General features: G+C 46.3%; 10 protein-coding genes across 10 annotated transcripts; 8 read left to right on the top strand and 2 right to left on the bottom strand.

Annotated features, from left to right (window-relative positions):
- Positions 1–1564: 1564 nt before the first annotated feature.
- Positions 1565–3650, bottom strand: BGW36DRAFT_292815 (Mysoin-binding motif of peroxisomes-domain-containing protein; the record flags this gene model as incomplete). The annotated part of the gene is made up of 5 exons (XM_046210936.1): positions 1565–2235; positions 2285–2736; positions 2791–3275; positions 3348–3544; positions 3602–3650. The coding sequence occupies 5 exons, from the start codon at positions 3648–3650 to the stop codon at positions 1565–1567; spliced, it is 1854 nt and encodes a 617-aa protein (XP_046074287.1).
- A 353-nt stretch (positions 3651–4003) lies between these two features.
- BGW36DRAFT_131803 (uncharacterized protein) lies at positions 4004–4588 on the top strand. Its single transcript, XM_046209367.1, has 2 exons — positions 4004–4228; positions 4295–4588. The coding sequence occupies exons 1-2, from the start codon at positions 4085–4087 to the stop codon at positions 4418–4420; spliced, it is 270 nt and encodes an 89-aa protein (XP_046074286.1). The 5' UTR covers positions 4004–4084; the 3' UTR covers positions 4421–4588.
- Positions 4589–5055: 467 nt separating this feature from the next.
- On the top strand, positions 5056–8773 carry BGW36DRAFT_374457 (uncharacterized protein). Its single transcript, XM_046215681.1, has 2 exons — positions 5056–8083; positions 8139–8773. Exons 1-2 carry the CDS (start codon positions 5203–5205, stop codon positions 8540–8542), a joined length of 3285 nt encoding a protein of 1094 aa, XP_046074285.1. The 5' UTR covers positions 5056–5202; the 3' UTR covers positions 8543–8773.
- Positions 8774–9086: 313 nt separating this feature from the next.
- Positions 9087–10564, top strand: BGW36DRAFT_291760 (putative MFS transporter; the record flags this gene model as incomplete). The annotated part of the gene is made up of 5 exons (XM_046210868.1): positions 9087–9206; positions 9260–9274; positions 9327–9728; positions 9788–10162; positions 10223–10564. 5 exons carry the CDS (start codon positions 9087–9089, stop codon positions 10562–10564), a joined length of 1254 nt encoding a protein of 417 aa, XP_046074284.1.
- Positions 10565–10834: 270 nt separating this feature from the next.
- Positions 10835–12403, top strand: BGW36DRAFT_131694 (proliferating cell nuclear antigen). Its single transcript, XM_046209365.1, has 5 exons — positions 10835–11082; positions 11138–11178; positions 11242–11671; positions 11733–12019; positions 12075–12403. Coding segments are annotated over exons 1-5 (777 nt in total). The 5' UTR covers positions 10835–11081; the 3' UTR covers positions 12093–12403.
- A 1015-nt stretch (positions 12404–13418) lies between these two features.
- BGW36DRAFT_459731 (phosphatidylinositol synthase) lies at positions 13419–14800 on the top strand. The gene is made up of 4 exons (XM_046222062.1): positions 13419–13774; positions 13825–14201; positions 14254–14366; positions 14424–14800. The coding sequence occupies exons 1-4, from the start codon at positions 13732–13734 to the stop codon at positions 14581–14583; spliced, it is 693 nt and encodes a 230-aa protein (XP_046074282.1). The 5' UTR covers positions 13419–13731; the 3' UTR covers positions 14584–14800.
- Positions 14801–16245: 1445 nt separating this feature from the next.
- BGW36DRAFT_395637 (uncharacterized protein) lies at positions 16246–17412 on the top strand (the record flags this gene model as incomplete). The annotated part of the gene is made up of 4 exons (XM_046218065.1): positions 16246–16328; positions 16382–16814; positions 16865–17059; positions 17119–17412. 4 exons carry the CDS (start codon positions 16246–16248, stop codon positions 17410–17412), a joined length of 1005 nt encoding a protein of 334 aa, XP_046074281.1.
- Positions 17413–17925: 513 nt separating this feature from the next.
- BGW36DRAFT_131597 (translocon protein Sec61beta) lies at positions 17926–18983 on the top strand. Its single transcript, XM_046209364.1, has 3 exons — positions 17926–18084; positions 18192–18537; positions 18604–18983. Exons 1-3 carry the CDS (start codon positions 18082–18084, stop codon positions 18636–18638), a joined length of 384 nt encoding a protein of 127 aa, XP_046074280.1. The 5' UTR covers positions 17926–18081; the 3' UTR covers positions 18639–18983.
- Positions 18984–20043: 1060 nt separating this feature from the next.
- Positions 20044–22185, top strand: BGW36DRAFT_291459 (putative urea transporter; the record flags this gene model as incomplete). Its single annotated transcript, XM_046210840.1, has 3 exons — positions 20044–20162; positions 20212–21555; positions 21606–22185. The coding sequence occupies 3 exons, from the start codon at positions 20044–20046 to the stop codon at positions 22183–22185; spliced, it is 2043 nt and encodes a 680-aa protein (XP_046074279.1).
- A 107-nt stretch (positions 22186–22292) lies between these two features.
- Positions 22293–26153, bottom strand: BGW36DRAFT_415591 (uncharacterized protein; the record flags this gene model as incomplete). The annotated part of the gene is made up of 12 exons (XM_046219325.1): positions 25963–26153; positions 25621–25765; positions 25537–25561; positions 25421–25453; positions 25315–25355; positions 25116–25260; positions 24802–24805; positions 23323–23517; positions 22986–23293; positions 22745–22920; positions 22413–22690; positions 22293–22357 (listed from the first exon to the last, which is right to left on the bottom strand). Exons 1-12 carry the CDS (start codon positions 25991–25993, stop codon positions 22293–22295), a joined length of 1446 nt encoding a protein of 481 aa, XP_046074278.1. The 5' UTR covers positions 25994–26153.
- Positions 26154–26215: the final 62 nt, after the last annotated feature.

The following is a 26215-nucleotide window of genomic DNA, read 5'->3' as shown; positions in this document are numbered from 1 at the left end:
CCCGCGTTATCTGCATGACTCGTTTTCTTTCTCCCTCGGGTGGATGTTCAACATAAACATCAATTGATACGGGGTATATTGTACTTTGAGGCTTAGTCTCTCATAAGAAACCACAAGTAAACAGACATCCTCCGTCATCTTGTATGCAAGACAGCATGCCCAGTCCTTTCATCGTCCCAGTACTCTGGAAGTGAAACACGGACATCGTCATCTCGATCCATTCATGCTATCTAATTCGTCTCGTAATTTAGGAGTTAGGCTAAGCACGTGGTATTAGTGGTGCGACACACACACATGACCGTCCACCTGACGCACCACCTGCGGAGGGGGGTATACAAGACCACCGGTCATTTGTCAGATATGACACTTCGTACATACAAGATTACTACTACGATTCCTGCAGGAGATAAGCAGCTCTCACGATTAACGCAAGTCTCTTAGGTGAAGGGGTGAATTTAGTGCTTTCGTTTCTGCTCTTCCGAGTTTCTATGTTATTACTTTTGTTATTACTATTACTATTAATTAACATGTATCACTGTTAGCACTTTATCTGTTAGATTTAGGCGATATTGATATCACCAAGCAGCGCAATGGCCAAGTCTCAACTTTTTTTGGACTACTACATGCGGCCAACTCCCAAGGATCACTAACATCATGTCTCAGCTTCGGTTGTTGATAATAAGCTGTTTTATTCATTTGCTTATATGTCAATATTTCTCGCACATAATTAGCTATCCCCTTGTCATTACGTTATTGACAGCGACTAAGGCTGAGCGCCCCTGCTGCCACAGGGCCATGATGTCATCGCCGTCCGTTGAAACTTTGACCCCAACACCCATTCTGAAACGACTTATCGACGTTTATTCCCGCTGCCACTGTTCCTTGGCCCTCTGGTCGATTAGGCGTCTAGGATGGTCCCGGGATGATCGTTGGGCTGAGCCGGGAGCCACTTTCGTCAACGGGTGATGGTATACCAATGATATTGGTGTTAAACTGTTGATCGCTGCGTACTAAATGTTCGAATATATTCGAAAGTACGATTAATGGCCACTATTATTGTATTATATATTAATACATAACTATATTTCAGACTACCGTACTTGCCTAGCAGACCGATCGCCAACATCAATGATAGATGCCACTGGCCCGCAGTGGCTTGTGTTGACGATGTAGTATTGTCAATGTCTGGTATCTGTAAGGCAGCTTACATCGGAACACGTGGACTAGAGCTGAGACATTGACTGATGACCGGGATGGCAATGTTGATATAGAGAGAAAAAAAAGCAATTGAAATCTTTCGTATGTTATTATCAATTGTTGAAATAACAGGCATTTGTTTTTGTAGTTTGGAACTACATAATATTTGGAGTGATATCCCTTGATATACATGTATAACCATTATTTATACAGAAAGTTCATGGCCACATATATAACATCGAATAATAATATACACCAGCACAATTCTCACCTCTTCGATGTAGGTGTAATCCTAGAACGCCGACGCTTATATCCAGATATGATCAAATGAAATATGTACCGTAGAATGAAATAACACTTTGTACACTCAGATACTTGTTATCCGCTGGCTCTTTTTCATTTGAGGCCGATGCTTGATGACCGTTTCAAGCTCTTTGAGCATGTTCGTACTGGCGTCCACTCTCTCTCGAGCTGCAGCCTGTTGCGCTCTGTCTTCTTTCACCCGGGCAATGCGCTCCTCACGCGTTAGTGATTGTCGTTTCCGGGAAGTGGGCATGACGATAGCTTCAAGAATCTCCTCAATTTCGTTCAAATTTTCTGTGTTAGACGGAGAGTGAATTTCTCCATTCAGGGCCCTAAGAGCACTTGTTGGGCTACCATCTACCGCCGTCAGACCCCCCAAACTGCTCGTTGGGGATAACGGCAGTTTCGCATCGCTTGATGCGAGAGAGAATCGCTCAGACTCACCAGGCTGTTCCAAAGAGTTGAGCAATGCAGCCTTTCCAGCTTCCCATTCCTGTAAAAGCCCTCGGATATCGGAGCCGATGGATTCATATTGCGCCATCAACGAAACTCCAATGTCCTGCTCAGTCGCTTCTTGGGGAATATTCCCATCTGATTCTTCTCGCATCACGTGCATTTTGGCGTGGAGAGCTCGGATGCCTTGCGAGAGTGAATTCAGTCGTCGAGCCTGTGCGCGAAGAGTATCGCGACCAGTTGATGAGGCGGAGGCAAGCGGTGACGGCGGGGGAATGTCGCCTATTAACAATTAGATAGGATCATTTGTATCAGAACTAACCCGACTCACGGTCTTGTTCATTGAGTATGTCAATAATTTTATTCGTTGCATTGCTTGTAGCTGTTGACAAGGTGTGCATCTCCTCCACTGCAGAAGTCCAAGAGACAATGTCTGCACCACTCCCTCCTGCTTTGAGAGCCAATAGACAGCATAATATGCTCTTTCGCACTGTGTATAGTCGGCTAAATAGTGTTCGAAGGAACCTTAGTGAGTACTGATCATCTACTATACAATCTAGTGGAGCCGAACTTGCATCGGTCAGCTCCTCTGTGGATATCTCATAGATGTCATAGTACTTCTCCAGGTTGGCGGAATCAGTAAGCTGTCTAATATTGTGTTGTGACTCAACATATCGCGCAAGCATGGAAACCAAGCACTCGGAGATAGTACGACGCAGTCTCAGGCATCGCCGGAGTTGAGTTGTCTCCTCTAGTCGACTGATTGGGGGTAAAGGCGTGCTTCTGTGGAGGAGTTAGTACGAAGAAGCTTTCAGAAGTGATGGTGGATTTGCGTACATCCTGTATCCTCTTGAAACAAGCTCCACCTCTTGAATAAATAAAACAGATGATGATACGACTGAATCGAAGCTTTGGGCATGGTTGATGAACAGAGATGCTCCTTGAACAGCTTGATGTCTCACAAACTTGAGCCACTGGCGCCTTGCAAAGGCGTAAAACACCACCCCAACAAGTGGTAATACGATTAACAGTATAACGACTCGTTTAGAGTTTAAACCCGAGCTTGATCGTGAACGACTCCAGTGGATTAAACCCACTATTAAAAATGATGTGGCAGCGGTGACAACTGCCCCGGTTAGACCGACCGTGGTTGAAAATGAAAGAGGTTCGTAGCCAGCTGCATTCGAGAGCGTATTCTTGGTTGCAGATACATGAGAAGAAGCATTGTATTCATCCAACAGATTTGAAGCAACGATCACGTAACCGAATTGTTCCAAGAATCTTTCATTGTCGTGTTTCCCGATATGAGAGCTAACGGCGGACTGAGGCAAATTGATTAGCCTTTCCTCTATAACTCTCTACAATACCTATTGAACAAGGGAAAAACCACTCACTAAGCATGTACGATGGATCTTTCTAAGTGTTCCTTTATCCTTTAGCGAAGGTAATACCAACGGTGCAGGAATTTGTTTTCGAATGCGACTTTGTAACGACGAGGCTCCCCTTGGGGCGAAATTCGGGACGGCGTCTTCGTTTCCCATATCAAAATCAATATCTTGTGGCGTCCAATATTGTTCTCGCTCACCCTCGCCTACCATAATCGAAAGTGTCAGCTCTATTGATTGCTATGGAGTTGCTGGGACAATACCCTCGAGATAATCTGCCAAAGGCGAATCCTCATAGACTAAGGATTCCATAACCCATGAACATCGACGTTAGCGCTGAGATATCATCAGAGGCACCGGCGTGAGTGGCTTCTGGAAGAAGAATGAGAGTTGAAGAGTGGTCGTGAGCGGTTAGGTTACGGCTCGTGATCAGATCGTCATCCCCTGAAGTTTGGCGAGGCTTATTTGGAACGCAAAATAGCGATTTCCGGGCACCGGGAGTCTGGTATTCTGTTTGTGATCATGCAAGAGTGCCACTGTGCAAATGGAAACCATTAAAACACCACCGGCGCGTGAGATGCGTGGTAGCGATTGTGTAGACTCCTAATATTATTACGCTTCTCGTCGGGGAATTCGACGGGGGATCGCTCGGGTTCTTGCGCCCCTCCAATCAAGTTGCGCGTTCGGGTTCACTAATTAGTTAACTTGGCACGTGCCACAATGCCCAGTCGCTGAAATAAAATGATATGGTGCTGCCTGTTGAGAAGAAAAGAACAGCGAAGCCCCCTTGGTTTTATATGCCTGTGCATCGGCCGTTGACTGTCTACCAAGTACGAACGCCATCAGAAACCCCCGAGCCAAAAACACCCCGACACAGGTCAGCTACCGAGGTGACACTGGCTTTCATGTCTCCCAAACTTACGATCTTGCCGCAGTTTAATGACAATGCATGCTAGTTGCTGCTTGCCCATGTAGCTGGGCCAATCTACTCGGTGAACCCCCCATATAAAAAAAATCCTCACCCCACATGTCCATATAAGACACATGCGGATGTCCGCACTATCGCATGCGACGCATGGTGATCTGCGTCCTTGCTTTGGATGGACCCAATGGGATCGAGCAGTCACTGTCTTTCGAGAGTCATTCGTCCTCTATCTTCCGTGATAATATCATTTGCTCATTAAACCAGACCATTATATTGCTTGCAGTCCTTACTTGACTCATCTCATCTATCATCTGATGAGATCATCAAGGGGTTCTATGCGGCGGTGAGTCGGTTTGGCCGAGAATAGGCTGTGGCCAATGGTAGTAAAAGTGTCCTCCAGATGCCTCTAGTCGATCGAAATCATAATGCGGCGAATACAGCTAATTGTGCGACAAGGAGTTAGGCAATGGAACAACCGTGTAATTTCGTCATCTCATATAATTAGTATTGGGTGTTCAACGAAGGGTCGTTGAGGACTATTGAGAGAGATATAGATTTTCTGTTGCCAGAATGAATCCAGAATAATGAGAATATGCCGTGACAAGTTAATTAGTATTTTTATGACTAACATGAATCAATATGAAATTAATTAATTAACAGTAGCGTTAAAGATTTGGAGAAACGACAGTCTGCGGGGAAGCAGCCACCAGCACAGCGTTGCGGGGGCAACCGCGCAAACAGATACCAGCAGCCGCACGCTTCCTTGTCTCAAGAATGATCCTCACATTGCTGCTTTGGCTTTAGCTTTTGATCTAACCATAGACTACAAGTATTGTTGACCACCGATACCCTCATTGATTTTGGGCCCAGATCGATAAGTGACAGCCGGGACTTTTCGAGTTTTCCACCTATCGTTGAGCCCATTTGTTTTGATACTGCATGCTGCATACCGTCGAATCACCGCGACACATAACAAGAAATCTGTTATTCATTTACCAACAGCCCAACCACTGCTCGTTTTGTTTTGGCCGACCATTCTTCCTTGACAGGCAACGCGTTGTGGTATTACATGGCGTGTTTGAACACCTCCGTGCAGTGTTCGCGATGAATAGTCACATGGATAGTCCATGTCCTGCAGGGTCCAATATCACCGGGACAGGTCTCAGCAGCGAGCAAGAATACCCATGGTCAGGCCCCTTGAATGATGGTACTCTCGATGATTTCGACACCACCGCTGCCATCGACTTCACGACAGAAATACGTTTACCTTCGTTGACTCGAGAAAAGCCTCGACGAGCACATAAAAAATCAACTTTTGCCATACATGATGAAGGCGCCAAGGCAACCAGCATTATACCGCTACCCAGTACTGTAGGAAGTAACAGTCTGAAGCGCAAAACACAGGATGGCAGGTCTTCTCTGTTTGCTCAGCCGGCACAGCGTTTCCAGCGTCCACGGGTTAGCGGTGCGGGCAAACAATGCAGCACTAATAAAGGAATCTCGATTGATGCTGGCCGACGAGGAGAGGTGGAGGGGAAATCAAATCAGAAAGAGATACAGACACAGAATACGAAAATGACATTGACTGATGACGACTTGAAGAAGGATGCACGTCGTCAAACAGTGTATATTCCCACGGAAGATACGACAGTACCAGCCATCTTCATGAATTTATTTAGTCCACTTAAATCTGACCGCACGAACCCGAGTACCTCTCAGCATAAAGACGAAACGGTACCCATAAATAGCCTCGAGACCCGAATTGCGGCAAAGAAGACCTCACGAGCGTCATCACGAATGTCGATAGCGCCACGAGGAGCACCACTACAACAGTCAACTAAAGTCACTCAGCAGCGGGCCACCCATAGTGATATCCTCGGCAAGAATGGTGGGAAGGAAAATATACCACCTGGTTGCATTATTGGTGGCGGAAAGGAGTTCTCTGCGAAGGATGAAGGATTCCCCATCTTCGGAGCACCAGTCAGAAAACCGTTGCAAAACTCTGTTAAGACCGCCCGAAAGACGCAGTCAAGATCTTTAAATAAAGCTAGGAAAGACGCAGATAGCAAGAGCAGGAAGTCGGTTTACAAAGCCTCCCAGGAAAAACCATCAACAGGTTTGATGACCAGGGCTAAGCATACGAAGACGAAATCTAAAACCCATGAAGATTCTCCTCTGGCGAGATCAATAAATAGACCGCCAAATCTGTCAACCAACAGTCACCCAATCGTTCCGCACAAGTTGGCAATTTCCCATATCCGACCCGTTAACATTGACCGGCAGTATCCTCTACTAGACGATGATATCTTGAATCCGATCATGTACGAGGAGAATTGGCTGTTACATCAAGAAATTGTTATCACGCAACTAGTAAACGGTCTTTTTGACTCGACAGATGGAAAGTTGGATACTCGAGATTCTGACACATTAAGACATGGACTTCTTCAGATATACCAAAGCGAGACTTTCCTACTATTATACAAACGGCTACAAGCTTCAATTTTGTATGGAGCTTTATCCCCTCCAAAGGAAATCCTTCGTCGCGGCAACCGCCTTCCCGATGATATGGGTATGAAACGAGCATTCTTAAACTTTTGGTTGGATACATATGACCTACACGCCTTGAGGGCGGCAGCAGAAGTCGTCATTGGACGTAAAATATCAAATACACCATTTCAACCCTACAATGGACCGTCGGACTCGACAACTAAACAAAACAAAGGGCTAAAACGCACCTTAGACACATTTCTGGAGAAATTCTTGCTCCGTAATGAGGACAAGGAACGCAATGCAGCCAGCCAAGATGAGATGCCAGGATCGCTATATCGACGCACAGTATTAAGAAGCATTATGATCATTATTCTACTTGACAAAGGTCGCATCTCATCAAATAATTTACTACCAAGATCTCTTTTCTCTACCTCATCTCCATTCAAAACCTCTACGACGGCACTACAAGCCTTAGCTAACCAGCTTCTTCCTTCAATTGGGGATATCACGCGCCAACTCAATCATTTGGACTGCCAGTTGTCTTACAGCCAACACGAACTCCAAGATTATGAGTTTCGCATTAACAACCTAGCTGTAGACTTGCGGGACGGCGTCATTCTGACGAGACTGACCGAACTCTTGCTTTACGCTGGTGCATCCCATCTGTTTTCTGACAAAGATGGGATTGACAGCATAACACTAACGGATAAAAATGTGGCACCTAGGAATCCTAAGAATGCAGAGACAGAGACGGAATGGCCCTTATCTCAACATTTGAAATTCCCTTGCACTAGCCGCGCAACGAAAGTTTTTAACGTGCAAATAGTGCTTCAAACTCTATCCCAAGCCACAGACTTCAAGAACATGGTCCGAGATGTTTGTGCAGAGGACATAGTCGATGGTCATCGCGAAAAGACCATCGCTTTGCTGTGGGAATTAGTCGGAAAATGGGGTCTTCCGGAGCTCATAGATTGGAACGACGTTCGGAGTGAAATCAAGCGCCTACAGAAGAAGTTACCTTTGACCGCCAGGACTGTTATCAAAGAAGATGAAGAATCGGAAAATTTGGTCTTTGTTTCACACCAAGATTTGCTGATGAAATGGGCTTCGACACTCGCTCAATTGAAGGGGCTTGAGCTTAATAAGTTTAACACAAGCTTTATAGACGGCAGAATATTTGAGAGTATTATCGATGAATACGAACTTTATTTGGGCGGAGAACAGAAAAGCCAATGTTTGACCTCTAAGGCTTTGGCAGATGACAAAGTCGACGTTCAACATAGCAAATTGAGGATGCGACTACAATCTTTGGGTTGTAGTTCTCAGTTTGGTAAGTTCAGACAAACGATTGCCGATGATTCTTTCCCATTGCTGATAGCATCAAGCTTCTCTCGTTTCACCATCCTCTACTGAATCTCATATCTTTGACGATAATTTTGTTCTCGGAGCCCTTACCTTTTTGTGCTCTCGCCTTCTGGTCTCATCTAAGCGAATCCGCGCTGCAATCATTATCCAGACAGCTTGGAGACATGTGTTAGCTTGCCGAAATTTACATCGCCGTATTCTTGCTAAGGAAGTTGCTGAGCAGTGTGCAGCCGTGGTTCGTGCTAGGAGCCGTATTCTTTGGGCTAAAGGCGTTATTCTTCAATGGTGGAGGAAGCAAAATCGAAAGGAGGCCAACACAACAATGGACAGGGCCAATGAAGGTGTCAGGCTACAGACCTCGACCTACACGCCCGAATGGGATGAAAGGGGAAAGAAAGGAGATATTTTGAATTGGCCACCTTAACAATTGCCCGACGGTTGGAGTTTTTGTCTGCTTATTGGCTGTATGCATGTAAGGTAGTCTAGTCAGTGGGTTGATTTGCGAATTGGCGCAATAAACCTGGATCGCAGACCTTAAGCGGCTACATATTTACGCGTACTTTTCATACCCTAAGATACCACTTTCTTTTGAAACATCAAAATTATGGAATGAGATGGAGTTCATGTCAAGTTGTCTATGTTATCACCAATAAGCGGGGAGCTTTCCCCGCTTTTGCTAGATTTGAAGTTTAGGCTCCCCACCAGGCTGAGAAGTTCCCTGCTACGTACGAGACCCTGGTGATTTCTGTCTGAGTCATTCATTATCTCTGTTCGCCCTTCTAGTTGAGGCGCCAACTGTCACTATTCTCGAGATGGCCGCTGTTCAAAATGGCGTCGGATCCTCGACGTGTGTTATCGAGTTACATCCAACCCAAGGATCATACACGAACCAGGACGAGCAAAGACTATCTAGCCTGGCGCTTAGTACCGAACCGGAAAATAGTGATCAATATGTCGAGTCACCCGAAATGGAAAGAGTTGTCGCACATGTGCGAGAGAAGTGGAATGATCCAGTGGTCAATGCGCCTCGGATATTTGCAACTTTCTGGAGTTTTGTTATGATGGGAGCAAATGATGCGGCTTATGGTGTAAGTTGCCCGATCAAGCATCACAAATTTTTTATAGTAACTGGGTTTTGCAGGCTCTGATACCCTACGTGCGTATTCTGGTCTTGATCTTGATTAAGCTAGCACTCTAATTCTCGATAGCTCGAAACGTATTATAAGCTCAGCTATACTGTTATCTCGCTGGTCTTTTTATCGCCGCTCGTAGGGTATGTAGCAGCGGCATTATCTAATAATGCCATTCATATGCATCTCGGCCAACGAGGTATCGCAGCTCTTAGCCCTGGCTTCCATCTTCTAGCATATATTATCAACTCAAACCACCCGCCATACCCTGTCCTTGTGGTCTCTTTTATCTTTGCTGGACTGGGCAACGGACTGGCAGATGCCGCATGGAATGCGTGGATTGGAAACCTCGCTAATGCAAATGAAGTGCTCGGGCTCCTCCATGGGTTCTATGGGTTGGGTGCGGTGTTAAGCCCTCTTGTCGCTACTTCTCTAATCACCAAGGCGGCTTGGCCATGGTATACATTCTATTACTTCATGGTGCGTTGAAATTTTCTAATGATTTTGTGATGTGGAACATCTGACTACTAAATGTACAGATAGGGGGCACTGTGATTGAGTTGGTCTTTTCAGTGGTCGCCTTTTGGTCTGCGAACAAACACGATTTTCGAAAGCGAGTTAATCAAACTCATCTGGAGGAAACCCCACAGCAAAGAAAAGCTAATAACATGAAAGAGGCACTCTTTGCCCAACCGGCTGCGCGGGTTACTTGGCTCTGCGCTACGTTTCTCTTGGGATATGCTGGTATAGAGGTTGCCCTAGGGGGCTGGATTGTGACGTTCATGATACGGGTGCGTCATGGCGGTGCATTTGCCAGTGGTATGACTGCTACAGGCTTCTGGATAGGCATTACTGTAGGCCGAGTAGTGCTGGGGTTCGTCACGCCAAGGATTGGAGAAAAGTTTGCCATTATAGTAAGTGCCAGGCTTAAAACATTCTACTGTCAATAATGCTGAGAAGACGTTGTCGAATAGATATACTTGGTCCTAGCCATGGTGTTTGAGCTTATATTCTGGCTGGTCCCTCAATTCTACGTATCGGCCGTGGCGATCGCTCTACAGGGGTTTTTTCTCGGTCCTCTTTTCCCGGCTGCTGTGGTTGCTGCGACCAAGCTACTTCCAAAGCACCTCCACGTAACTTCAATCGGATTTGCGTCCGCGCTGGGTAGCGCAGGTGCAGCAGTTTTCCCATTTGCAGTTGGGGCTATTGCTCAGGTCAAGGGAGTCCAGGTATTGCAGCCTTTTGCTCTGGCCTTGCTAATCGCAGTGTTAGGGACATGGCTCCTGGTGCCACGCATGCCAAAGAGCAATGAGTAACCAGAACAAGATGTTAAGAAATTGTATTTTCATTGCCTAGAAACCAGTCTTAGACAGAATCAGTAATTGATAGAGCTGCAGCACATTTTTCTCTCTGTATATTATTACGATTTGATGTATAACTAGTGTATAGTGGTATAGTGTACCGTGGCAGTCCCCTGATTGGCCATCGGGCAACGGGCTAATCCCGAAGAGGCACCATCATAGGTACGCGAAAATGGGAAACGCGTAGTTACAATTCCCCACCGCAAACGCGCTCCTCACGTTTTCTGCGGGCTTCCTTCAAAAGGGTTGGCGAAACACTGAATTGAGCTCTGCACATAATTAGCCTGTCGTCTCTTGAGCCTTTGCAGAACTGTCGCGTCTCGGAATCTCATCTCCTTAACCTTTCTGCAATACAATCGATTCTTTCTTTTCCTCGCCGACTTTTTTCAGCCAAGCCCTACACTGTGCTTTCGCTGCCCCGCCTCATCGCTATCACCATCTGCGGACGAACACACACGGCATATATACCAAGAGTCAGTGAAATCTTCCTCCCCAAACTGCGACACCCATTTACTCACCTGCTTGCAGTGTTGGAAGCACGTTTAGAACAAGCGAGCCTTCTTAAGCGGGTAGGTCTTGTGCTTGTTCTTCCCGTGCTGTTCACCAGATTAACAGGCCCTCTTGCTCCATAGGTTGTCGATGCCATTAAAGACCTCGTTCAAGACTGTAACTTTGACTGCAATGACTCGGGAATCGCCCTCCAAGCCATGGACAATTCGCACGTTGCTCTCGTCTCCATGTTGATGAAAGCTGAGGGGTTTTCTCCGTATCGGTGCGACCGCAACATCGCCCTGGGTATCAACCTTGTCTCCCTGACCAAGGTTCTGCGCGCTGCTCAGAACGAAGATATCTTGACTTTGAAAGCAGATGACTCTCCAGACGTGGTCAACCTTATGTTCGAGAGCGCAGAGACAGACCGTCTTAGCGAGTACGATATTAAGCTGATGGACATTGACCAAGAGCACCTAGCAATTCCCGAGACGGAATACGCTGCTACAGTCTCTATGCCTTCTGCGGAATTCCAGCGTATCTGCCGTGATCTGAATGCGATTTCTGAATCTGGTATGTGGACTTGTTCTTTCAGATGATATGTAGAAAGCACGAAGCTAACTATTCATTATAGTTGTCATTGAGGCCACAAAGGAGGGCATCAAGTTCTCATGCCAAGGCGACATTGGAAATGGCTCTGTCACAGTTCGCCAGCACACCAACGTCGAAAAGCCAGACCAGGATGTTTCTATCCAGCTTAGCGAGCCTGTCGCGCTTACTTTTTCGCTCAAGTACCTTGTCAACTTTTGCAAAGCCACCTCCCTTTCCAGCCAAGTCAACTTGTGCCTATCCCAGGAAGTGCCTCTACGTGTCGAGTACAGTCTTGGAAGCGGCCACTTACGTTTCTTCCTTGCTCCTAAGGTACGTTCCAGCATCGCTTGTTTCTAACCCCAGCTAACCCTTAACCTCTTACTAGATTGGTGAGGAGGACTAAACGGCAAGCGCACTGATGTAAAGGTAATAGACTAAATATGGGTTTACCAGCTTTGTGATATCGAGGGTTGTTCTAGGTCTAACAATCGATTTTGCCCACCGATCTTTTTCAATGACCTGATATGTGTGCAAGCGATAAATGCTGGCGTTCCTTTCTTTCTATGGTCATACTACTAATGGGTTTGAGATATTATCGGCGGGTAATGACATGAAATGAATTTTCTTGACCTCTTAACATTACGACCGCTTTGTAAATTTCTTTTTCTTAAATGCAACACATACTTGCGGGCTATTAATACTCTTCCTTGGTGTGAATAAAATAAGAGCAACGGCCTAGAATAGAGCGTGTTAATCTGAATTTTGAGACTTAAAATCAAATATCAAGGTAGAATTGGTAGAATTGAAAATGCACTATATACTGCATCTTTCTTGACCGATACCGCGTAGCCAGGGATATGATCAAGCCACATTTACTATAAGCTTCACGATTACTTTCCTACGTTCGACACAGGCCGCTTCAAAGAGTAGAGGGAGTTGGAGTGTAGATTAGGTCGACTGAAACGACAAAGATCATACCTTGGGAAAAAGCACGTTAACATTAGCAGTATCCCGAACCAACAACCTATAGCAATGACAGACTTACAAAAGAAAAAAAAAGGTGAAGCGTCGCCCCCAACAGAATGATCGGAATCGAATGATACCGGCTGCCCTTAAAAAGAGCAGCAAGGCATGCTGCGTATTGCACTAAAGTGTCGCATAGTTGTGACAACCACACACACAATCTTCGCAACGACTCTCCCATGGGGAATGAATAACAGACTGAAATCCGATGTTTGACCACCGAAAACCAGCCTGCCCCGAATGTTTCTGATGCCAGTTGCAGGCGCTATCTATCGCGCCAGGCCCTTGCGGGCAGTACCGACTCTGGTCTCCTCCTCCTATGGAAAAGAGAGATAGAGTGGGTTTCAAATAGGGTTGAAGATTCCTCCGAATTTCTCATTTGCAAAATCCTTTCGTGCAGTCTCTTGACTGTTTTCAATAGGCCAGAGCGTATTGAGGTACAGACCAGGAGGTCGAGAGGTGAACAGCATGCAAACAAGGTTTACTTCTGTTGTTTGTAGCAAAGAAACGCAGCATTGAAGGGGGCGACGCTTGGAAACAAAAGAGGAGAAAAAGAATGGCAGGCAGAAGTGGGCACATTTATATTTTCGACACTCATTCTGCCGGGATTGACCGCATGGGAAGTGGAGAGTGTGATTGGCCAGCGAGTACAAACATCTACGGGGTCTTGCGAAAGATCAATAAATAATAGTAATACAACAGAAGAGTTTAATCAAACCCCAACTTCTTGGAAAAATGAACTTTTCTGTCACTTTGGAAACCCCCAGGCCGAAACAACAGTATTGGCCATAGCCCCGCGTACTCTGAGCTGTATCCCACCTTTGAGAACTCGGCCAATCAGCTCTGGTTGTGTGTTACGGTCTAGGAGCGTTTCCCTTGCTGCCTACTGCTTCCATCGATTATAAAAATACTGACATTATTTCTCTACAAATCTAAGTGTTTGAGACATATGATCTCTCAATATCTAGCTTTAACACCCGGATTCTGAAAACAAAACGAAGAGAAATTATTTATTTACCATGCTAGCTGATAATGTTTTCCTTCTCATTCCTAATCTCATTGGTAAGTCAAAATCTATATTGTGCGCGAAACCCATATTGAAATGTTGCTAGGATACATGCGCATTGGCCTTGCCGTCTCTTCGCTCTATTTCATGCCGATCCACCCGCGAACATGTACAGTGCTTTACAGCGTATCCTGTCTGCTCGATGCGGTCGATGGCATGGCTGCACGGAAATTCAACCAGGCGTCTCAGTTCGGAGCTGTGCTAGATATGACAATTGATCGATGTACCACCTCATGTCTTTTAGTCTTCTTAGCAGTTACTTATCCACAGTGGAGTATCTTATTCCAGTGCTTGATTAGTCTGGACTTTAGCAGTCATTACATGCATATGTATGCGACTTTGGCGATGGGTGCTGCTAACCAAAGTCATAAAAATATGGACGAAAATCGGCCTTGGGTGATGAGAATATACTACTCCAATACGGTGAGCGTGAGTAATACCTACTGCAGTCACGACCCTACTTACATAATAGTAGAATGTGCTGTTTGTAGTCTGTTTGTTTAATGAGCTCTTTTTCATTGCACTTTACCTTCTTTCCTTCTCAACGAACGTGCCATCCTGGATTCAGCCTCAAAGCATGGAAATGAGGTGAGTTGGGTAACACCAGGTAACCCTTGTTTCACTAGGCTCATATGGCGGGTTTAGAAGCCGGGCATTTGATAGCACCGTTCCCTGGACTCTGATGTGTGTCTCAGCCGTGTTTATGCTTTTTAAACAATATGTCAACGTTGTCCAGATGGTCGAGGCTTGCAAGTGGATTGCCGAAGGTGACGCCGAAAGGAGAAAACGGCTGAAGACAAGCTGATGGATGGTTACCCTGCTGCGCCCCAAGACCTCACAGCCACAAGCCACAAGTTCATCCATACGAGAACAATCCACAATCCACAATCCACACACCCTAGCCCGTGACTAGTCATTTTCATGTGAAAGGAAGAAGCGATATTAAGGTTATTATTGTATGAATACATACCTCTTAATCGTAGTTCAGGTGCGATGCCGAAGTGGATGTAACAACATATCGGGAGATTCAGCTGAGTCGCGGCTAATATACGGAACCGGAATTCATGCGAGGTACCTCGTAATCGTATCCCGTATGTACCAATACCAACAGGCAAACAACCAACCAAATCAGGCCCAGCACAAATCGTACAATGGACAGTTGGAACTATACCAGCCACTTAACCTAGTACTTTAAACATTTTACCACAAGGAGCACAGATTTGTGCACTCATTGTTATTGCTACGCTGGGGATTTGTTTGTGCTACCGCGGTCGTATTATTCCTGCCGCCGGCCGTCATGCGGCTGGAAGATGCTCTCGTGGAGGCATGGCATGAGGTAGTGGTTTTACATTTGCAGATGTGGCAGTCATACCATTCCTGTCTTCAGTAATGTTTCCAAATTGTTAATAATTGTTAATAATGATTAATATTATTGGACATGGTCTTGTACTTCTTATATCCATATTTCTCCTATATTTTGTAGTACCAAAGATTAAAAATAAAACGGCTATCCACAGTATCTAGACAGCCGGTTGGAGCAGGCCCACCATAGACCCACCATAAAACGCTAGCGGTAATTTTCATACACGATCTCGAACATTACTATGCTGAGCAACTTGAGATCTCTGAGAAAAATATTGCTCGCGGTGGAAACTGGAGATAGAAGAGCAAGTGAATGTAGCAGTCGAGATTCTGCAAGTCCCGCATCCATCTAGCATCAATGCAGGGCCTGCACGAAACATGTAATGACAATCAACCCCGGAGCGGCCCCAGGCTGCCAGGCTGCCACACAGCGAGCCGACCCACCACACCCACTGCCCAACGACCCAGCCTTGCAAAGCATTAATTATTATCAAACTAGTCCGTACCAGGAACCAGTGTCTCATATTTTCTGCCTTGCGGCCCTTGCCATCTCTCATCGTCCCTGTCGACTTCATCACTGCACGTCCCAACTTGAACCGGCATCGCCACATGCTGGCCCTTTGAGAATTCTTTCTTGCCGTCCCCGTCGAATTCAATCACGCCCAACGCCCCTGCCATTCGTTTTCTCTCGTTTGCGCCCCTCGTTTCCGGCTCACGATCCCCTACAGCTCGATCCCCACACTGGTCACGTTGGCTTTTGGCTAGCACTACATCTTCAGAAACCAGCACATCGTGTTCAACATCAACAACACAAGAACCAGGTCGCAATAACTCTACAGAGCCCCAACAGATCTTTATCATAGAAGGATCGTACGACGCCATTCATCCGTCTTGCTCCTAATTGTGGTCGCACTCGTCCTGGGAGGGACGGTATCTTCCACGAAAGCCCTCTCTTCACCCTCCCCCTCACGTCTGGCTCCGTGAAGGAGCAATTCGCCAAAATTCCTTCGACGCAATCCCGGACCTCTCTTCTGGGGGTTCGTTTGATCCTTCGTTTGGCGCTGCACGACAAGGGTACCAGCAAGTCTCGGCAAATCGAAGCGCAATGTACATTCCGAATTCCAAATGGACCTGGCTATTTGTTGCCATTGCTGTCATCCAGGCTGCTGTGATTCTCGGCCTCGAGGCGTAGGTTTTGTTGATGATAACATGAGAATTGTTGAAGCTGACATAGCGCGTAGATATGTTTTTGCTGATTTTCAGATCCACCTTGAAACCCCTGCAGACTCAAAAAGCACATCAAAGACAATCCCGACTTTTCTTTCGCTCTATATTTTCGGTTTCGTCTACGAATTGGTTTTGGTTTACGATGCCCTTCGGCTCAAGAACACTATCCAGATTATTGGACTCTGTATCTGCAACGTTGGACTGCTGATCTACGGTGCTGTGCAAATCGAACAGATCCAGGATGCGGTCGCATCCTTGCATCATTATTTGGACGATGACCTTTGGCAAAAAGCCAAACCAATTCTCATCGCAATCCCTTGCATTCTTGCTTTCACCTCAATTTTGATGGTTTTCGTGGCTTGGAAACTGTACGATGAATTTGCATGGACTATTTACAAACACATCAGTGCCGATCTGCGTATGAAGAGACGATATCTCACCTACCAGGTGTGTAGCTCTTATCGCTTGCGAGACAAGACCGACTGACTTGCATGCAGATCTACATTGCGTTGCTGAAGTTTGATTTCTTTTTCTTCTTGGGATTCACCGTACAATTCGTGGTGATTGTCACCGGCAAAACTGATACTGAATTTGCTTTGACACTCGCTGCCATCCCAGTCACCATTATCATTCTCTTCTTCGCCGCATACTTCACGAGACGCGAGAGTACTCCTGGGATGCTCGTCATTATTGTATGTTCTGGTTCTGTCCTCTCCCGACTACTCTAGTTGAGAACTAACACTTTTTCTAGCTTTTGTATTTCGGTGCCTTGGCGTACTTCCTCTTCAAGTTGGTACGCATGTATCAGCCAGCCAAGGAGGCGGAATATGCCCCAGCACGACGATCATTGACTTTCTTTGCCGTCATTACCCTATTCCTCATTGTAGGAACAATTATTAACGCGATTTTATGCACAAACAATTTCCATAAGGGACTCAAACCTCATATCTGGAAGATTCGTAGAAGCAACGATGAGGAGAAGTCTACCGAACTAGGCTCAAGAGTGCCTGGCGAAGGGATTCCCGCACGGATGATGATTGACTAAGAACATGCCTTGGCAAGATGTCGCCAAATGACTTGAGTTGATTTGAGTTTTTTCCCCCTCCCCCCAACAGAAGGGACATATACGTGTCACTTGCAAATATTTGAGGCATTGCACGACTGTTATATCGAATTTGCCGATGTTGATTTCATGATACCACTTATGTTCATACTTTCCTTACGACCTTGTCCACTTTTCAGCATGTACTTAGATTTTTCAGTGAGACTTTACTTCTCATGACGAACCTCGTGGTGTTTCAGGGTGTTTTGTGGCGATGCCATACTGATTGTTTCTCCCACTGATGTCTCCCATCTAAGCATATAGGTAGCGTTGCGTTATTCAGAATTGAGCTTTTATATTTACAACTACTTTCATGAACGCAACATTGTGTATATAAGTAATAATAGGATATGCATTGCCATAGAGTATATGTGTGACCTGATGCTTGGCGCTCTGGGGCGTGTAGCCAATCAGAGTCCGCCGGAGCGTGACCCGTGTCCTTTACAGTGGTCACCCCATACCTCACCTCCAGCTCTTTGCGTAGCCGTCAACTTTCGTCTTGTCATTGTGATTATCTCTCAGGCCACACTTTTCTTTTCTTATTCTAATATTTAAATATTTCTGTCACTTGTCGTTCCTTATCCTCGGGCAGATCAATTGCACTCCACAAAAATGGTGAGGAAGAATTACCCCTGCACTCGATGTAGCACAAGAAACGAAATCGGCTCTCACCCTCCCTATTCCATCTCAACAGGGCGTCGCTAATCCAATATATTCACTAGTCCTCTCCTCGCGCCTCTTCTCCTCTCGCATCTGGTGCTGAGTCTGGCCCTGATACCAAATCTTCCGGCTCTGGCGCCGCTGCTGCATCCGGATCCTCTGCAAATCGCCCTTCCTCGCCCACGCCGCCCGGTGGTCCTCGTACGGCTCTTCGTCGACGCGCTGCTGCAGACCACAAGGAATCATTGCGCAATGCGCGACCGGCATCGACTCGCTCTGCTGGTGCCGGTGGCTCCTCCGGCACTATGCTCAAGCTCTACACTGACGAGAGCCCAGGCCTCCGAGTAGATCCTGTCGTCGTTTTGGTTTTGAGCTTGGGTTTTATCTTCTCTGTTGTTGGTCTGCATGGTATGTTCTGAACATGAACTAAATGGATATATATACAGTAAAGGAAAATGCTGATTGAGAGTACAGTCATTGCCAAGATCACCCGCAAATTCTCTGCGTAGACATTTTCATGGGTCCTGCAGTGGCCTGTATGATGTCAGTGCAGCGCACAACTGTCTCTGAATCTATACCGCAAGAAAAAATGATACTACACTTGCGACTCGTCAATGAAGGTCTCCGCTTGCCTTTACCTTCCTCCTCTATACCCCTCTAGTACTTCTGATCCGACGTGGCGTGGAATTGAAGTTGCTTAAGCACAGCGTGGATATATACTTCTTTACGGTTATGGGCTTGCAGCTTGCTCTAAAGAAAGATAAACTGGCATTACTGTATATTATTTTACTACACAGAAACCAAAATTCACCGGAGTCTGGCTGTCTTTGCTATAATATTTTGGCTCGTAGTGCTCTGGCCTTCAAGTCACCACGATAATCGGAGTCAACAGCATCTTTCTCTGGGAGCTGGAGGGATCAGTCCCAGCCACAATCTGTGATTGGAATATCCTATCACAACGTCAGGGCTGTTCGGGAGCGTGTTCCACCAGCCACTGGTATAGATTTGCGCGCGCAAATATTAACAACAACAATATCGCCGATATTAAGCTGACGCATCGCGTCACGGTGAGAGAAACCACGCAACTTGTAGACGGACAGGAGAGCAGCTATCAGAGCACAATGTCGAGGCCAGCAGAGAACGATGCATCGCCCTACTAATTATCAACGATGATGCTCACAGGTCTGGCCCGGAAGTGTCAGGAATGATGATGATGATAATAATAATAGTCGAGGTTATTATTATTATTGCCAAGAGTCAGAACCACGCGCTGTACGTACAAGCTTAAATAATAGAAACAATAATTCAATGCGAAAAAAGATAGGGATCGACCCTGGCTGGCGCTTTTATACGGGCTTATCTCTGCCCAGTCAGCAGCCGCCAGCTGATAAGCGAGCCACACGCCGGCCAATCACGTGCCGGCGAGATGTGATTCCTATCTAGACTTCTTCTTCTGCCATGGGCTGATCTGCAGCTCTTGGCCTTTTGCTATACGGAATGCGTCAAGCGTGGGGAAAACGCCATGTGCGGAGAGCCCTCGCTCTTATCCTCCGGCGATGACTCAATGTCCATGACACACAGAAAAGCTAATGTCCCGTGCCTTATCGCAGCCTGCACGCGTTGCTGAGTTGACTCGGAGCCCTCCGTATCGGACCGCAATGATGCATTATTATTCCAGCTGTCGATGCCACTAGGAGACGGCGAACGATTGTCCACATTCCGTCCAATGATAGCTGCGATCTCGGAGAATGCTCCAGACCAAGGAATGGCTCCTCACTTTTTTATACATATATATCTAGCTGCGTGTGTCCGTCTGGTGTCCTTGCTTTGCGAGCAGGGATAATTCAGGCACACAAAACACAAGGAAATCCGAAGCAACTGGACCCAAGCTGTGTTGATTGAGATAGATACACCATGGCTGGTGAGGCACACTTCACCGTTCCTCTGACCCAGGGGTTCGGCTATGGTATTGTGGTTGGCTTGGGGTTTGCCTTTGCCTTGCTGATGATCTTTATCACCTGGGCACTGAAGAGGTAATGCACTGCGCCCGATTTTGTCTAGTGAATTGACTGACATTGGCAGATATCAATATGAAGTCCAGACCTCCGAAATGTTCTCCACGGCAGGCCGCACCGTCAAGTCCGGATTAGTCGCATCCGCAGTCGTCAGTAGCTGGACATGGGCAGCAACTCTTCTGCAATCATCAACAGTTGCGTATGAGTATGGTGTCTCCGGCCCCTTTTACTACGCTGCGGGAGCAACAGTGCAAATTCTCCTCTTCGCGACCCTGGCTATCGAGCTGAAACGTCGCGCTCCAAACGCCCATACATTCCTGGAGGTCATTCGCGCGCGATACGGCACCATCGTCCATTGCGTCTTTATTGTATTCTGCCTGATGACAAACATCCTCGTGACTGCCATGCTGCTCACCGGCGGTTCCGCTGTGCTGACTTCTTTGACCGGAATGCATACTGCTGCTGCTTGTTTCCTACTTCCTATTGGAGTCGTGCTGTATACTGTCTTTGGTGGAATTAAGGCGACATTCATCACCGATTATCTGCACACAATTGTTATTGTCGTCATTATTTTCGTCTTTGCTTTCAATGCATATGCAACCAGCCCGGTCCTAGGCTCACCTGGAAAGGTGTACGACATTCTGACAGCCGCCGCCAAGGCAAACCCGGTAGATGGAAATTCTGGAGGCAGCTATCTCACCATGCATTCTCGTCAAGGTGGCATTTTCTTCGTCATCAACCTCATTGGCAACTTCGGTACGGTGTTCTTGGATAACGGCTACTACAACAAAGCCATTGCGGCCAGTCCCGTTCACGCATTCCCTGGGTATGTGATTGGTGGCCTCTGCTGGTTTGCTATTCCATGGCTGTGCGCTACCACCATGGGATTGACTGCCCTATCCTTGCAGGGAGATGCAATTTTGAGCTCATCTGATGTGACGGCTGGTCTGGTATTACCATTCGCTGCCGTGAAATTGATGGGTTACGGCGGAGCAGTTGCGACTTGCTTGCTTGTCTTCATGGCAGTTACTTCCGCCTTTTCGGCACAGCTAATTGCCGTGTCATCGGTATTCACATATGACATATATCAGGCATACATCCAGCCTAGCGCAAAGGGCAAGAGGCTTGTCTGGATCTCCCATATGGCTTGTGTTGTTTACGCGCTGATCATGGCTGCCTTCGCTACTGGTCTGTATTATGCAGGCATCGGAATGGGATACTTATATCTGCTAATGGGCGTCATAATTTCGGCGGCCGTGATTCCAGGCTCATTGACCCTGCTGTGGAAAGGACAAAACTGGGTGGCAGCAGCTGCGTCACCACCTTTGGGACTAGCTGTTGCTTTAATCGCTTGGCTGGTAACGGCAAAATCTCTGTATGGCGAGTTGAACGTCACGACAACGGGTGCCAAGTAAGTGTCATTATCTCTGAGATATATGGAATCATCACTAACATAACTAGTTACCCAATGCTCGCTGGTAACGTGGCTGCTCTACTCAGCCCCCTCATCTTCATCCCCATCTTAACCCTCATTTTTGGCCAACAAAACTATGACTACGAATCGATGCGCAAAATCCGGAAAGTCGACGACTCCGAAGTCGCGGCCGCCGCTCATGTCGATTTAGAGCTTATCCCCGGTGAAACCGACCATCCAGAAGACATGACCGAGGAGGAGGTGAAGAAACTCAACAAAGCTGCATTCTACGCGCGTACTTTGACAGTCTTGATGACCTTGTGCCTACTTATTCTCTGGCCGATGCCTATGTATGGCTCCGGATATATCTTCAGCAAGAAGTTTTTCACAGGCTGGGTTGTCGTTGGCATTCTGTGGTTATTCTGCACAGCGTTTGGCGTGGTTATTTTCCCGTTGTATGAGGGTCGAAAGAGTATCGTGCACACCGTACGATCTATGATTCTCGATGCTACTGGTAAAAGACGGCCTTCTAAACCCACCACCGTTCAGGGACGAGAGGCAGATAGTTCGGCAACCGGTAGCATGGAGCAGGTGGCGGGGGATGAGAAGTTGCCTGTTTCGGAGTAATCCGTGAATGTATGATACTGTTGTTTCGGGACTTCGATATTCCGCTTATACCCTTCTGCATCTAGACTTTCGCTTGTTCACTGATTTCAGACTGAAAACAATTAATTCTATTCGTGATTAATAATATCTTCAATAAATCTAGCCACGTATGGAATCACATGCTCGCTGTGACCTGTCTTGGTAATCAGCGTTATTAACTTTTAAAAAAATAGAGGCTAGAGACTTACGTATCGAAAAGTCATGGGGAATCATGACACTCGCCTCATCTCCATCGTCACTCGGGTCGATTTCTGCTGTAATATCCAAGTCCCTTCCAAACGCTTTTGGTCCAGTAGCATCACAGTATTTATACACGAAGGCATCTCTCAGCTCATCACAGACCCAGTAATCATTTTTCCCAAAGAAAATGCGTATTCGTGGGGTGGGCGTCAGTTTTGATGTGTATTGGAAGGCTGATTCCCACCGCGAGAGTTTGATCTCGTCAATTTCTAGTCTAGCCATATATCTAATATCAGTCCGTTAGAAGAGTTCGAAGTTTATAAAGATAAGGGCTTAGTACAGTGCTTGCGCCACACCGGTTTTGCTACCAAAAAAGGCACGTGTAGTCTCAAGAGCATCAGGTGGAAAAGCAGTAAAATGTTTGATCACAGCATTCGCCCAGACTAGAGGCAGAGAATACACGGCCCTTGCCAGAAACGAACACACATTTGGCAGATACTTCCACCTTGCTAGGCTCTGCGCTTGATTAGCCCTGGATGCAATACGTAGAGCACCGGATCAAAGAAGAGTAAATTTCATACCGCGACTCTAGTTCCCCGGGGACTCTTTTCTAAGTCTGGTATTGGGGGAAACAAAAGTACGTTTCCGATTATTTCATATTTTTCCCGAAATCGCTCGCTTGATATCCGCTTTATCATTTCTGTTGTCACAAAGGTGCCAAAAGAGTGACCAAGGAGAATAACTTTAGGTCTTTCGTTTATTTGGGTGCTCTGCTCCTTTGCTTCTTCTTCTCCTTGATCGGCGATATACTGTCGCAGCTTCTCGAGAGCAAGATCTGTTTGTTCGGTGATGCTGTGAAGTCCATCATTAACAATTGTATGTTTATTTCCTGGTTTTCGATCCGCAGCAACCTCAAACCCCCGAATGAGTACCCCGCGACATGGAATTTTGAAGATGCTGTAGAGTTCAGTGATTGATGCAGTGATTGTAGGAAACCAGCATAGTATTCTACCAGCCCTGGGTTTCCGGGGAGGAAGAAGATGTGATAGGCAGTAGGCGTAGGGGATGGATGGATAATGAAGTCTCTAGTGCGTGGATGTGTCATTTTTCCGACTGCAATTACATATCAATTGAAGCATTGGTGCACACTTGGTGGCATTGAATTTTACAAATGAACGGCCACGAACGAGATGTTAGTCAAGGAACTTTGAAATGTCGGAGCTCGGCTCTCGGCCGCTCTGCTGGTCCAGCATTAGACTGCCCGTCTCGCCGCCAGGGCAGGACTCCATAACATGAGCTATGATGAGGTTGACAATTGGTAGCATGAGGATTGACCTTGGGTGGATAATTGTAGAGCTATGACAACTTATTTGCTCGGATAGTCCTCCATTACTATAACAAAACTAGTTACATGTACTTAATACTTTTTGATCACAAAGACTAATAGTCTGGGTCCTGATAGAATTTCCATGAGTAGAGATATAGTTAGTTGAACAGGATAGGGTTAGAGAATTCAGGCGTAGGGCAACCAAGTATCATGTGATTTCATGTCCAAGTGATGTGGTATGTATTAAAAATTTATGACTCGGATTTTCGCTATTATAGACATTACTCTGGCTCGTTTGGTTATCATCTCCCCCAGAGTGATTTCAAGATCTACTTCGCTGCTGCGTGTGACGGCTGCAGCTCATCGGCAGCCTGGCTGGCGGTCATCGGTGGCTATCCCAGCACCAATCAGTAAACTCCACCCAAACTTGATGCGGCTCAAAAGTCTTGCTCGCATTCCTTCGCCCTTTGGCCCCCTCATGCTGCCCGGGTCGCAAGGTAGGGTGGCAGTAGAATGCAATGCCACCTGTGACATCTTACATACAATCTCCGTTTGCGCGATATCTGTCATTTTTTCAAGACGTATTCGCCTGTTTAGAGATGCATTAGTTACCTTAATGCCTATGTAGCTACGTAGAAAAGCCCGGCCTCAGCCTCGGCGTGGTCAATTGGAAGTAGTTGAAAGATTATTAGCTGCAAAGGCTGATGCTGATGCTGTTGCTGTTGGTTATAGTGGACGGACTGCGCTTCAATCAACTCCTAAGGGTGGTCACCTAGAGATCATTGAGAGGGTATTGGCTAAAAAGGCCAATGTCAATGCTGTTTCTTATTATGGAGGGACTGCGCTCCATGCAGCAAGCTGAGAGTGGCTATCTAGATGTGGTTGAGCTGTTATTGACTGCAAAGGCTGATGTAAATGCCGTTGATGGCTCTGGAAAAACTACACTTCAAGTAGCGGCATAAAAAGGCCATCTCGAGGTAGTCTAGAGACTGTTACCTTCAAATGTTTATCGCAGTGACCCTAAATTCGATATTGCGCGCCAGCAGGTGTTCAATGGGTGGCTCGCAGACAGGGCTATTTTTGATATTACGGGAGAGAATTTACTTTACAAAGTTTGTTTTTGTATCTGCATGTATCCATCAAAGGTTATGAAATTCAACAATGTTCGGTATCATACAATTTCAACTCATAAGTCTCGCTATATAATTGATTATCTGGGATAGTTGTAAGCTCAGCCAATATTGCATGGCAGTGATGACATACAAACCCTTAATCAACGCTAAAATTCAAACTGCCGAAAAAACTTTCAAGACACCTGTTTTGAGAATAGACCGCGTTTTCATTTGTAGGCATGTCCCGCTTCTGGGTTGCCTCCTGATGCTACGGGCGTTGGGTGTTGTTGCCCAGCGGGAGGGGGTGGCTGAGGCCCAGTGTATGGTTGAGAATATTGCTGTGGTGGGTGTCCATATGCAGGACCCCAAGAAGCCCCAGGCGGGGGGCGCGTAGCCGGTGTAATATCAGGACGTATACTATAGAAAGTCTATGAGTGACATAAATCCAATAAAGACGATTCCACTTAATACCTGAGATCTTGAGTAAATCCGCACCGACCACAACGGACCTCCTATAGAATATTTAGACCTTGCTCTTTGCCTTCAAGTGCAATAAGGTTTAAAGTAAATTGCATACTTTGTATTTGTGGGTTGACAGTGGGATCACCGGCTTTTTCAGAGACAAATTAGCATATTTGGCACCTGAATGGATACTGAAGATCCTGTTCGCATGGGCCAACTATAGGAACTCACAAGAAAGCAGATGGTAATCCAAGACCTATAAAAATTACCGTAAGTCTGGATGCCTTGGATGAGTGATATATATAGATGACTTACCACCTTGATTCACAGTGTCCATCCCAGTTCCCGCCTGTTCGACATCTAGTTAGAATATGCTTTCTATGCGTACAGTGGCGTTGGGACTTACAGTTGTAGCAAAATGCTCGGACTTGCTCGTACCCTTCAAGTCTTGAGGAAAACTCTAGTCCAGCAGCAACATTAGTTATAATTTTCTTTACAGTATTTGATGTGCATTCAAGGAATAAGTAGTCAGGTACTTGGAATCATAATGTCGCAGTTGGTAGCCGTTTCAGTAAATATATACATGGATCAAATCGATACGTGAATACCAGTTGCGCAGACATGATGCGTTCAAGTAGACTGAACATAAATTCTTACCTTGAGTTCCGAAGGTGATGCAGATAGCCATGACGTATCTCTTCCTTTGTACTCTTAACGACGTGGATGTAATGTTTGCACAATTTTTGACGTTTTAGATGCTGATGCTGCACCACAAATCAAGGGATGAAGAATAGACGGCGTTGCAGGACTTCAAACACTGATATCGGATGAGTCTAAGCATACTTTCTAGGCAGCGAGGGCAGCAAGGGAAAAACACACGGAAGCGCTGACGCTTTATCTTGGCGCTCAG

This window comes from Talaromyces proteolyticus, assembly GCF_021365285.1.
Source record: "Talaromyces proteolyticus strain PMI_201 chromosome Unknown BGW36scaffold_4, whole genome shotgun sequence".
Taxonomy (NCBI): domain Eukaryota; kingdom Fungi; phylum Ascomycota; class Eurotiomycetes; order Eurotiales; family Trichocomaceae; genus Talaromyces; species Talaromyces proteolyticus.
The sequence above is the reverse complement of the archived record's forward strand: the minus strand, read 5'-3'. Positions and strand labels throughout refer to the sequence as shown.

Coding starts and splice junctions, on each gene's coding strand:
- BGW36DRAFT_131803 (XM_046209367.1), top strand. CDS start 4,085: ATGGTGCTGCCTGTTGAGAAGAAAAGAACAGCGAAGCCCCCTTGGTTT. Junction 4,229..4,294: donor GACACAGGTCAGCTACCGAG/GTGACACTGGCT, acceptor AATGCATGCTAG/TTGCTGCTTGCCCATGTAGC.
- BGW36DRAFT_374457 (XM_046215681.1), top strand. CDS start 5,203: ATGCTGCATACCGTCGAATCACCGCGACACATAACAAGAAATCTGTTA. Junction 8,084..8,138: donor GGGTTGTAGTTCTCAGTTTG/GTAAGTTCAGAC, acceptor GATAGCATCAAG/CTTCTCTCGTTTCACCATCC.
- BGW36DRAFT_131694 (XM_046209365.1), top strand. Junction 11,179..11,241: donor AAGCGAGCCTTCTTAAGCGG/GTAGGTCTTGTG, acceptor CTTGCTCCATAG/GTTGTCGATGCCATTAAAGA. Junction 11,672..11,732: donor GAATGCGATTTCTGAATCTG/GTATGTGGACTT, acceptor TATTCATTATAG/TTGTCATTGAGGCCACAAAG.
- BGW36DRAFT_459731 (XM_046222062.1), top strand. CDS start 13,732: ATGCTAGCTGATAATGTTTTCCTTCTCATTCCTAATCTCATTG. Junction 13,775..13,824: donor TCTCATTCCTAATCTCATTG/GTAAGTCAAAAT, acceptor AAATGTTGCTAG/GATACATGCGCATTGGCCTT. Junction 14,367..14,423: donor CCTCAAAGCATGGAAATGAG/GTGAGTTGGGTA, acceptor TGGCGGGTTTAG/AAGCCGGGCATTTGATAGCA.
- BGW36DRAFT_131597 (XM_046209364.1), top strand. Junction 18,538..18,603: donor CTCTGTTGTTGGTCTGCATG/GTATGTTCTGAA, acceptor TTGAGAGTACAG/TCATTGCCAAGATCACCCGC.